General features: G+C 41.7%; 1 protein-coding gene across 1 annotated transcript in view; it reads right to left on the reverse strand.

Annotated features, from left to right (window-relative positions):
* Positions 1-1,507: 1,507 nt before the first annotated feature.
* RAPGEF4 (Rap guanine nucleotide exchange factor 4) overlaps positions 1,508-12,750 on the reverse strand; it is a 263,242-nt gene continuing 251,999 nt past the window's right edge. The window contains exons 30-31 of the mRNA XM_081095641.1: positions 6,877-6,931; positions 1,508-3,112 (exon numbers count right to left, since the gene is read on the reverse strand). Of these exons, the coding sequence (XP_080951767.1) occupies positions 2,985-3,112; positions 6,877-6,931 (183 nt within the window). The 3' untranslated portion in view covers positions 1,508-2,984. The remainder of the gene's footprint in view (positions 3,113-6,876; positions 6,932-12,750) is intronic.

Genomic DNA, 12,750 nt, shown 5'->3' on the forward strand with positions numbered 1-12,750 from the left:
CTTCCAGAAGGGTTGCTTGGCTACTACTCTGTTTTTAGAATGTGAATGCTTTTGCTTAGCCATCATTACCCTGAATAATAGAGTTTAATACATTTTCAAAGAAGTGAGACATAATTAAAAAATCTCCTACTTTTTTTAAGTATGGCAATAGTTATTCTCATTTGAAGACCCAGGGGACTATACGTGGAAGAATATGTATTAATTTTGAACAATGTGGAAACGAAATTAAAATAAGACCATAAGGGGTCAGTCACCATGGAATTGGAGGAAAGGAGTTGTCAGACATTGGATATCAGTTTTAAGCATGGTAGGAGTAACTAAGAACAAAACAAGAGTAAGGATGCCCAAGGGATTGGCTTTTGGCATTATTTGTCATCTTTAAAAATAATCTAGAAAAGGAAAAAAAAAAGTAAGTGGAAACCTTACAGGTGGTTTTGAGGTCTGTGAGACAGTGAAATGCTGAACAATAATGACTTCAAGAAAATTTACTCAATGACTTCCATTTTTTCTCTAGTAAATTCCAAGCATTGTGCACCACTCTGATATGACGCATAACACTGCATGCAACAAAATCCCTCCCCAAAGAACCTCCCTTGAACTGCTGTGTGATTGACACAGAAAGGCATTTGCCTGTTGTAGCATTTCTCAAAGTGGGCTTGACTGTGGGCTGGTAAAAAGGGTTACAACAGGACTTCTCAGAGCCTTTACTATGTTAATGAATATCAAGAATCATTTCTAAGAATGGGGTATATTACACAGTGGTTCCCACATTGATTTGAAGATACCATTTGGTTATGCTTTTTGTTTTGCAGTTGTGTGTCTGTTTTGGATTTAAAAAAAGCATGTGAGCCCTAACTGGTTTGGCTCAGGGGATAGAGTGTTGGCCTGCAGACTGAAGGGTTCCAGGTTCGATTCCGGTCAAGGGCATGTACCTTGGTTGCGGACACATCCCCAGTGGTGGGTGTACAGGAGGTAGCTGATTGATGTTTCTCTCTCATCGATGTTTCTAACTCTCTATCCCTCTCCCTTCCTCTCTGTAAAAAATCAATAAAATATATTTTTAAAAAAACTAAATAAAAAATTAAACATGCCCTTTCACTCTTCTTTAAAAAAGAAAAAAAAGCACGTGAACTTGTGAAATTAGTATAGCTTGGAACATACTCTGGCAAATGTTGATATTAAAAAATAGAGACATCTGGAATTTAGAGAATTTTGGAAAATTTCTTAATCAAATATTTATTAAGTGCTTAAACCACTGAGAAATGGTAGGAGGCTCCTTAAGAGGCATTTCTAAAACTCAGTGCCCCTTCATACCAGCAGTATTCCTAATAGCCCCAAAGTGGAAACAGCCCAAGTGTCCACTGACTAATGGACAAATAGCATGTGGTATATCGATACAATAGAATATTAATCAGCCATAAAAAATAATGAAGTACTTATACATGCAATAACATGTGTGAACTTGAAAACATTATGCTTAGTAAAAGAAATCAGGCACAAAACGCTACACATATGATTCCATTTATTAAAAAAATGTCCAAAATAGGTAAATCCATATAGACAAAAAACAAATTAGTGGTTTCCAGAGACTGGGAAGAGAGGAGAATAAGGAGTGACCACTAATGGGTATGTGTTTCTTTTAGGAATAAAGAGAATGTTTTGGAGTTATAATGGGATGATGGTTGAACAATCCTGTGAATATACCAAACACCACTGAATTGTACTCATTAAAAGAGTGACTTTTATAGTATGTGAATTTTATTTGAATTTTAAAATTCAGGACCCCACTATACCAAATAATTACCCCTCCCATATTATAGGAATTGAGAACATAACCATTTCTTGTCAACAATTGTATTTAATGAAGCCACTAGCTGTTATTTACAGAAGATATACATACATACAATTCCTACACATAAAATGTAGCTTAATTGTGAAAACAGGAAGAAATGTACCCCAAATTACATACTAAATAAAATAAATAAAAAGTAATTATTTGGCACAATATCTATCATGTAGCAAATAAATAACTCTATACCATCAATTGAATGAACTATATACAATCTATTTGAAAGTGCAAAACAATTGCTGAAAATTAAGGTATTTGTAATAACATTTAAATCCAGAAAATATGTATTTTTATCAGTAACAATAATTAGCCAATAGTAAAGATTTTTTTAATGCCCAGGAAAATATTTTAATTTTGAAAACTTTTTGTGCATATTGTGCTCTTCTGAAATGGTATTATTATTTTTTTAAATCTAAACACTGGAAATTTTAAGAACCTTGGAGTTTCTTAGTGGAATTTTTATGTATGTAATCCTGATTTGAAAGTTTAAAAAAGTTACATTGTAAACATAAATATTATTCTATATCATTCAGAAATTACAGACTGGTCCTCCCTAAATTATATAAAGAGTCATAATGTTTTATAGGAATGTGGTCAGGTTCAAGTCCTTCAGAGGTAAGACTATGAAGACGGCAGAATACAAACTATAATTTGGATTTATATTAATTGCTCAACACCTTCCAAAATCCTCATGCTCCAAATCAAGAAGTTGAGTTAAAAAATATGAAACTATACGACCACTGGTGTATCCAAATAAACCTCATTTGTAGCACATCTCACGATGCAAACATTCTTAGAAAAAATGTCAGACTTGATATTTCTCTTGACAGTAGTATTTCTACCAAACTCTTCATGTAGGTCTTATTCTATGCTTCAGCAAAGAAGATGGCATGATTGGAAATGAGATCGGGTGACTACAAACTGGGGATCCCTATGCTAGAGAGAGCAAGCTTGATGCAAATAACTTCTCTTGTCATGACGCTGGTAAGCTGAATGCAGCCCTGAGAGGTCTCAGGATGTGTTTTTGCTTGCTTTGTAGCATTCTCTAGTGACAATACAGTCAGTAGTAGCATAAATGCCATTTTTGAAAGACTGTGGACTGGAGGCAAACCATTGTTCTGGGCACTTTAAATGTCTACGGTCGACGAGGCTCTAACCGGTGTGACATCTGTGATAAAGTTCTCTGGTTGTCAATCACATTTAATTGCCGTACATAACTCCGGACATCCTGATGGTTCTTATTAGCTTGAGCTGCGTCAAGATCTGTTGGAAAGAGAATTGGAATTGCACAATGTATGCATGTAAGATACACTTTATTTTCTCCAGCTACTTATTACATTCATCTTACATTGCTGGGTTCCATCAAGACCTTTCAACAATGCCATATTCATTGAAATGTTTCCACTTGGATGGTCCATCTCCTCCCTCTCACCCTTTTCTTCCCTGGAATCACATATTTTGATCATTTTCCTTTGCATCTCATGTTGTAAAAAAAAAAAAAAAAAAAAATAGGCACTAAAAAATAAGTGAAAGCAGCACCTGAGAGTCCCTGGTTATTTATTAAAATTGTTTCTCCAAACCATCTTGCCTTTGTTTCAGACTCTGATCTCTGGCCCTTCTGAATCAGGCTAACTAATGACAAAAGGCAGTTTTCATTAGCTTCTAACAAAAGCACTTAAAACTCAGGCTGATCTGAAGCAAGCCAAGTGAGATTACTATCACCAGTTCTCTTTGTTACTTACATACAATCCTATACAATAAAAGGGTAATATGCAAATTGACCCTAATGGCTGAACGACAGGGAACAATCGGTTGCTATGACAAGCACTGACCACCAGGGGCCAGATGCTCAATACAGGAGCTGCCCCCTGGTGGTCAGTGGGCTCCCACTGTGCTGATGGCTGCAAGCGCAGCGGCAGTGGCAGGAGCCTCTCCCGCCTCCTTGGCAGTGGTAAGGATGTCCGACTGTGGCTTAGGCCCGCCCCCCCTGGGGTGCAGGCCTAAGCCGTCAGACATCCCCTGAGGGCTCCCGGGCTGCCAGAGGGATTTCTGACTGCCAGCTTAGGCCCAATCCCCCTAGGGAGCAGGCCTAAACCAGCAGGTGGACATCCCCCGAGGGGTTCCGGACTGTGAGAGGGCACAGGCTGGGACCCCCCGAGTGCACTAATTTTCGTGCACCAGGCCTCTAGTGTACAACATAACTGCACAGGTTGTCTGTTCTTAGAGTTCTTCATATCCAGAAAAAACAACTCATGGGGTGATGTCATGCCTTCTGCTAGACCTTTGATCCTCTGATGCAACTTCTGAAATCTCAGTTACTGTTCTATTCTCATTCACTTCCCCAAATATGTGAGCAACAGAGCTACGTGATTGACTAGTTTCCCTAAACCCAGGTGAAAGAAGGATCAAATGCTCCCCACTCTATGCAGGGCATAGACACGAGTGAGGAAGGCTGACTTGGACAGTGGTGAACTAGAGACACAGGCCCCTCCAGACCCATCTTCTGCATCTGCACCCTGAGTTGCCAGATCTTCCTATTTTTCTAGAGACATGAGAAATCTGAATGTCTTCCCTGGGAATTCTCCCACTTATTAAACTGTGACATTATCCCATAAAATAAAACCCTAATATGCAAATCGACCGAATGGTGGAATGACTGGCAGAACGACTCATCACTGTGATGTGCACTGACCACCACAGGGCAGACACTCAACACAGGAGCTGCCCCCTAGTGGTCAGTGCTCTCCCACAGGGGGAACGCCGCTCTGCCAGAAGCCGGGCTCATGGCTGGCAAGCGCAGCTGCAGTGGCCAGAGCCTCTCCCTCCTCGGCTGCAAGCGGGCGGTAAGAAGCAAGGGGTCCTAGACTGTGAGAGCCCTGGACTGTGAGAGGGATGTCTGACTGCCAGGGATCAGGCCTAAGCTGGCAGTCAGACAGCCCCTGAGGGGTCCCAGACTGTGAGAGGGTTCAGGCTGGGCTGAGGGTCTTCCCCCGCCCCCTGCTTCTGTGCATGAATTTCATGCACCAGGCCTCTAGTTTTAAAATAAAAGGTTAAAAAATGCTTGGTTTAGACCCAACAATTCTGCTGTGGTCCTTGGGCCACCTCTGTCCCATAGATCACTGGTGTGGGGCTCCTATCTAGTAGTGGGACACCAGAAGTGGCCAAGTCAGAGTCTGGACTTCAGACTAGTGTACTCTCTGCCAGTGCCCGCCTTCTGCAGTTCATGTATTCTTCTCAGATGCTCATGCCACTCCCAAAGACAGTTAGAAGGCCATCTGCCTGAGGGGCGCAGGGGAGTGCTGCAGGTCTGAACAGAAAAGCAGAGAGAGGATACAAAGGCCCCCACTCGCTCTAAGAAGAAACTCATCAGTATAATTATCACATATAAATAATACCAGTGTTTCGTTTTCTCGCTTCTCATTGGCAGTGTACTCCACATGTACAATATACTGTAATTACATTGTACATATTCCCATAATGTTTATGAATCTATTCCTATACTTTATCTATAGATTGTTGACTTCAGAGCTGAGCAGCTGTTGTTTACCATCAGTTACTGATAACTTTAACAAATGCATTGGAGATGTATATATATATATTTCCCCCAGAGCGCTAGGAGAAAATGTAGGCAGATGGGGATTTACTTCCCAAGAGGCTTATGGAACAAAACATATTTTATCATGGTTCTTTGGTTCTTAGACCACATTGAGAACTTTTTCAAGGCTATGAACCTTCTCAGCCACACAAAATTTTCTGAATATTTACAATTTCAGGAATTTCCTAGACCCCAGAAGGGCCACAGATTCTTGATTATAAACCCTTGTTATAGATTGGCATCACATATATATTCTCATATTCACTTGTACAACTGCTTTATGACCATGTCTTTATACATAGAGCAAGTTACTAGATGAAGAGCTGTGAGACACTAACTCGCAGAATTCACATAGGAGTGACTGATGTGCAAGACTATTCTCACTTAGGAAGGACGAGAAGGCACAAGCATTTGAATCAATTTTTTAAAGGCCTACTTGCTCTCCAAGTCGAGATGATTTTTCCTAGGTTATTTCTGCTGTACTTTGAAAAATTTAGCAATTCTGGCATCCCATGTCAGCAAGCCCTTGCTTTGGCCAGTCTTGTGCTAAGAGCAAAGACAGCGCTGGGGAATAAAACAAGGATTTTTTCATCTCTTAGCCATAGGTTAATTGGAGGGGAAGGTACTGGTAGCCTCAGTTTATGTCAAGTTATCGTGTTGACTTAATGAGCCAAGTGACTTCAAGTGACTCATAGATGAAGCTAGGAAAACCTTGACAGGGGCCACCTTCTCACTCCCAGCCACTTAGGGAGCCAATGCCCCACCCCGCACCCCAAGTCCCAGCCCAGAGGAAACAGTAGCACTGGTCTGGCATGCTGAGCCTGTGCTATGATGCAACTTAACTCCAGTTTCAAATGGCTATTTGTTATTACTAATAGCTTTATAGGCAAGCACTGTGTTATACTAGGTATTGTGCTACATCTTCAGACCAAAGAAGAGTGCCCTACGTTCCCCTGGGAATGCTAGAAATATAACATGGATTCCTGCAATGGAACCTTTTACGAATGTGTTATCCGCATGAATGCATTCTTGCAACACCGCAAGAAATAATAAACATTCTCTCTCCCAGCTTAGAAACGACGGAACTGAGTCATCAGGACTTGATGGGAGTTTCTCGCCATCAAGCAGGGAGGAGTCATGAAGAGAGTTGGTCTGAGTCGGGATTCACTGGCAATCATGCCTTCGTTGTCTCTAGCCACACTGGAAAGAGCAAGTTAATTCTCTTTAAGCTCATTCATAAAACAATATCCCTATGGTTATTTTCTGGTTTAACAACTAGAAAATCCTTAAACTCAGCCTCCTATCTCGTGGATTTCATGCTCCAAAGTGTCTCTGACAATCAGATATTGTCCAGACTTTTCTCGGATGTCTCCATAGGCTCACGGAAAAAGGACTCAACCACCATCGATCCATATCGCAACAGTGGACTTACTGAAAGGTTGGCTTCTGCAGTATCTCACTGTCCGGGCAGTATTTGCAATCATGCGCTAAAAAGAAAAAAGAAAAAAGACTGAAATGCAAGTAAGCTTTGTGTCTAATCCAGAAAGGAAAACAAACCATTATTTATTTCAGCAATACCTGGGCCCATGAGAAACAGCCTGTTCTGAGATGCTGACCGTCTGGCGGCAACTGGCTGATGTAGAACCCGTTTAAGTACTTGAAAGAGGCACCTACACTCATGTGTACAAGGCATTTTTCAAGGGAGGGACACCAGTGGTGTAATTCCACTCGATCGCTTGCCTGTTCCTCAGGACACAAAAAGCAATCTGTGGTTCCAGAGACTCTTACTCCTGAGGCCTCACTCTCACCTTCGGGTGGTCTGAATTTGTGGGCGAATCTGTAACTTTCCTAGATGTGGAGAAGGGGTAGCCTGTCAAGCTCCTCAGAGTAAAGAGGACTCAGTAATGCGGCATTAGATCACACTGACTGAGCAGTCATAGTCAGAACGTTCTACCGGTTCAGTTTTCTATACCCTATATGTTACTGACCTTTCTAATTTCCAGCAAAAGTGTGTGTTTTAATGTTAATCTCCCTCCCTCCTTCCTTTCTGACTATAACACTAACATATGCACATTTAAAAGAATAAAAAAATACAGAAAATGTTAAGAGCAAAGTAAAAACCACTCAGAAGATCACATCACAGAGGAACTTCATTAATATTTTGGTATATTTGTTTCTAATACTTTAAATCTACATATATAACAGCATATTTTTTTTAAAAAAAATTGAAGTCATAAGTATTTTTAATTTGAATTTTTTCACATGGCACTGTGACTATTTTCGATACTGATTGCATTTTAAAACATTTTTAAAATAAGCAGGTATTCAATCATATGGATGGATCGTAATTTATTTGACCTATGTTAATCTTGTCATTAAGTAACTTTAATTTCTTTGTAAAATTTTGTTGCCATAAAGACTTATTAGGGCCCAGCCGGCATGGCTCAGTGGTTGAGCACCAACCAATGAACTAGGAGGTCATGATTCGATTCCCGATTAGGGCACCTGCCCCAGTTGCAGGCTCAATTCCCAGTGTGGGGTGTGCAGGAGGCAGCCCATCATTGATTCTCATCATTGATGTTTCTAGCTCTCTCTCCCTCTCCCTTGCTCTCTGAAATGAATACAAATATATTTTAAAAAAAGACTTAGTAGGAAATCTTTTGTACTTTACTAAACTTAGTTAAAAACAAGAGAAGAAAGGAGTGGGGGCTGGGGGGGAGGAAGGAATGCAGGGACAGAAACATGAGGGAAAACATCAGTGAGACCTAAGCACCATCTCTGAGCCCGGATAGACATTTGTTGCTCATGGTATTTTCATAGCAGCTGGGACCCCCAGCCTCTGTGTGCCGTCTCAGAACATCTTTTGCTGCTCAGACTCCAAACGGGGTCCTGCAGAGATGGCGGGTGTGTTCTAACGCTAGCAGAAAATGGGTAAAGATAGGCTCCAGCCCAGAAATGGAACTTTCTAATCCCTGAGTGGCTGTATAATGCCATTCCTTGCTGTTTTGTCTCATGTACCCTTGGCTTGCCAAAGTATAGAAAATGACTTTGAGGAAGCTTATGTAGTGTTTTTTTTTTTTTTTTTTTTTTAAAGCAACCTATTTGGCAGAACAAAAACTCCTAGAAGAGTCAAAGTTTTTATTTTATTTTATTTTATTTTACTTTATTTTATTTTAGTTAATCCTGACCTGAGGATATTTTTTTCAGTGATTTTTAGAGAGAGTGGAAGGGAGAGGGAGAGACAGAGAGAAACATCTATGAGAGAGACACATCAATTGGCTGCCTCTTGCATGCACCCCGATCAGGGCTGGGGAACCTGCAACCAAGGTACCTGCCCTTGACTAGAATCGAACCCTGGACCCTTCAGTCCACGGGCCGATGTTCTACCCACTGAGCAAAATTGGTTAGGGCAGAGTCAAAACTTTAGAAATACGTATGTGAACAATCATTATACTTCACTGAACACTCCAGCTTCAAGGACTGGCAAGCATTCAGTGACATGTATCTGCGTTGAATAAAGAGGCGATCGGAAAAGTTCAGACATCACTTTTCTAAAGGAGCCTAAAAACCAGCACGTCTGTTGATCAGCATGAGAAATACATGACAGATACCTCCAAGAAACTGTAGCATACAATGTATAATTAGCCTCTGATATATGGAGCCCTGAAATAAACAGTAACTCGGATAATTTTCCTGCTAATTTACTTTAAGTTGTTTTTTCCCTTCTCTAAAGACTTTGCATCTGAAGGGCACCAGTATATCCCATGTAGAATTATTGTAATTCTTCAGATACTGAATGGAGTGTAATTACTGAAAACCCCGGGAGATGCTGCCACGGTGCCCCTCTGAGGAAAAATAAAACAATTAGCTGGGGTCAGAAACCTCTTCCTATACCATTCGGTAGGGAGTAATTGTTCTGCTTTTTCGTTTTGAAAGCTAAAACATTTCATTCTGACTTTAGTTTGAGACAACTCTTTATAGCTATACTCTGAAGCTTCGTAATTTTTAGCTTATTATGTAGTTTAAAATGTGAGAACAATTGTTTAAATCAGTAATTTCCAGCTCTGGAGTTCATTCTACCTTTCTAAATCTTTGATTAATTTTAACAATGGTTTTAATTTTGACACATCCTTTATAATTGCACTCAAAGGTAACTTCAGTTTCGTTGGGAAATCTAAATCTGGTTTTGCAATGAGGTTTATAACTTGCCCACTACTAGGGGCTTCCCACTGTTTAAATGCAACCAGCAACGAGGAACTCATTGCCCTCTGAGGAAAGTCCCTTTTACGTCTTACACTTTCCTATTAGAAATTTCTTTATTGAGTCAAAGTTTTTCTCCCTTTGCTTTCCACCCATTGTTCCTAGTTCTGAGCTCCGAAGCCACAACAAACAACAGGTTTAGCTCATTTTGAATGGGATACTTGTTCAAGTACTTGAAGGCAGCTATCACCGCCATCTCCCCACCCTCCCATCTTTTCTGGTCAGACTAAATAGGCTCAATTTCTCCCACGACTTTTTATAAGAAAGTTTCCGGTCTCTCCTGGGCAGTGTCAGTGGGTCTCCTCAGAATGAGCAGATCACGGAGTGCAGAAGAGTTATTTCCTTCCTTGATCTAGACTGGGGTGGGGAACGTCCCGCCCATGGGCCATAGAAGGCCCTCGATGTCATCTGGTCTGGCCCTGCCAAGGCAGGCCCTCGATGTCATCTGGTCTGGCCCTGCCAAGGCATTCGGGGTGAGTTAATTAAATGTTTGACCAAACATAGCAGGCTGATTTTTTTAAGTTGATAATTTTTGTATGACCCTCAAATGATATTATAAATACCCAAATGCCGCTTGCCAGAAAAAAGGTTCCTCACCCCTGCCCTAGACGAAGCTACACATCGAAGTCCACAATTTTTAAGAAGTCTCATTGCTGACATTGGTGAACTCACAGTGAATTGAATCTCTCCTCCTATGGCATTGAGCTGCTGTTGGGACTCAGTTTCTCTGGAGATGTGCAGTTTACTTCCTGGGCCACAGTAAAGGATCTTGCATCGATCTCCACTGAAAGCCATCTAGTTAGTGTTTCTATCCTTCTGCAGACTGACGCCCCCGAGCAATTCACTGGTGCTCTCAGTGCAGCGTGGCAGAAACTGAGGTTGAGGAGACCGAGGCTTCATTATCCAACTGACACCGCAGGGATGGAGCCAAAAATTAGACCCTGGCTTACCGGTCCTGCCGGGGCAGGCTGGCCCGCCTGGAGCAGCCAGGCAGCTTTCCTGTAGGGCCGGTGGGAAAGTACCTGACTACTCCAAGGCAGGCCTTCTCATCTGGCTTTCCTCTCTCAGCAAACCCCAGGTTTCTGACGCACTCCCAGTAGCGCCGGGCTTATTAGAACAGCGATTTGTAACTCAGGGCTAAATGCGAGGAGAACAGGCGGGCTCCGTCGGAAGCGCTCTGAGTCAGTGCAGGTGGACCGTCTCTCCACACCTGAACCGATTCTGATATACCCCCTCCCGGTCAGAATCACCACCTTAGGGTCTGCTCATCGCACTGCCCTGAAGGATTCTCCCCAGGAAAAGAGTCCACAGTCTTTTCAAGTTCAGGCCGGCAGGCCCTCCAAGCAATGCCACCTGCATGGTGACTCTCCCTACCTCCCACTCACAGACAGCCACCAGCACAGCCTCCCGCAGTCCCTGAGGGAGCTGCCCCGGACGTCAGACCTCTCTAAGTGCCTGCCCTCCACAGTCTGTCTTTCCTTCTGTCCCTTGAGTTCTTGGCCATCCTTGTTCTTAACTCCTGCCCTCTTTTCTTCTTTCTGCCCCTACTGATGTGCCCCGGTCTATATGCCCTTCAAAAATAGAATCTGTCAATGATTCTACATTTACACTATCTGATTATTTTACTCAGACCCTCATATACTGGGGACAACAATTTTTCCCCCCACCAAGATCTAAAAATATATAGTCTCTCAGCTACCAAGATTGTGCCCATGATAGCCACTCAATAGAATTAAGTGCACTATAAGGACCAGAGATAAAAGATAATAAGGCTGGTGCTGAGCCAGCCTTCACTACATGCATCACTGAGGAAGGGCCCTGCGCCCTGTCCCCTAGCTCTGGGTCTTTAATGTCCAAGAGGTGTGTGACATACAGATACACATGTGTAACTTGCATGAGGGCATATTGTACATATGATGGCCATGGATCATGGCCGTGCAGGCACATGCGGAGGGCTGTGCATGTCTGCACTCGGGGAAGGACACTGAAGGACTGATGTCCTAGCACCACAGGGAAGAGGGCAGACAGAATAACGTCCAGTTAGGAACAGATGGCTAAGGGAATCCTCTTGCCTAAAGTATCAGTAATGCAAAAATGCTTGGTGCATTCTGCTCAAATTTCCTAATAAAATAGAAGAGAATTTAGGATTAAATCTTTGTTACATAAATCCTTTAAAAATGTTTTAGTGTATGGTCCTATCTCACTAAGTCCAACACTGGAATATGATTGGTGTTATTCTTTTACTCAACAAATACTTTTTGCATACTTATGATGTGAAAACACCTTTTTGGGTGCTGAGTAATATTAGTGAACAGAGCAGATAAGATACCTGGTCTAGGTCATTCACATTCTAGTGGGGAGGCAAATAATGAAGAGGTAAGTAAAGATAATCTCAGATTGTGAAATAAGCTATGAAGACAAGGTGTGGAGGATCGAAGAATACCTGAAGGGTGGTCAGGGAAGACCCCTCAGAGGAGGGGACACATGAGCTGAGACCCGAATGATGAGTAGGAGCCAGACAGGTGAAGATCAAGGGAAGGCAATTTCAGACAAAGGTTAACAGCTAGTGCAAAGGCCCTGGGGTAGGAAAGTAAAGAAAGAAGGCTGGTTGTGCCAACTTGGACTGAGCACAGTCAAGATGAAGTGTGAGATGAGGCTGGATGGATGCTCAGAAGAACAATCTGGATTTTATTACATTATGTTGTTGTATTTAATATGGTTTTATTTTCTTCTGATACGGCTGCATAAAGTTACATTTCTCTGCATTTTGCTTTTTGACATCTTTCATTATTATTGTGAACTAGTTTTTATACTTTTTGGTGATTTTTAACATTTCATGTGTTTATGTTTTATCATTTCAACTGCATATGATCTCCTAGAGATTGAGGACTACTTTTGGGATTTCTTATGCTTCCTAGCAAAATCCTTTGCCTAGACACTGTACACATATTGATTGCTTTGAAACATGCCCCTTGGAAAATCTGCACTTAGCCGTCTGCAAATTCTATAGGAAGTAAACTTTCAAAGTCCTTGTATAGATTTCTAG

This window comes from Myotis nattereri, assembly GCF_964212035.1.
Source record: "Myotis nattereri genome assembly, chromosome: 7".
Lineage (NCBI taxonomy): Eukaryota > Metazoa > Chordata > Mammalia > Chiroptera > Vespertilionidae > Myotis > Myotis nattereri.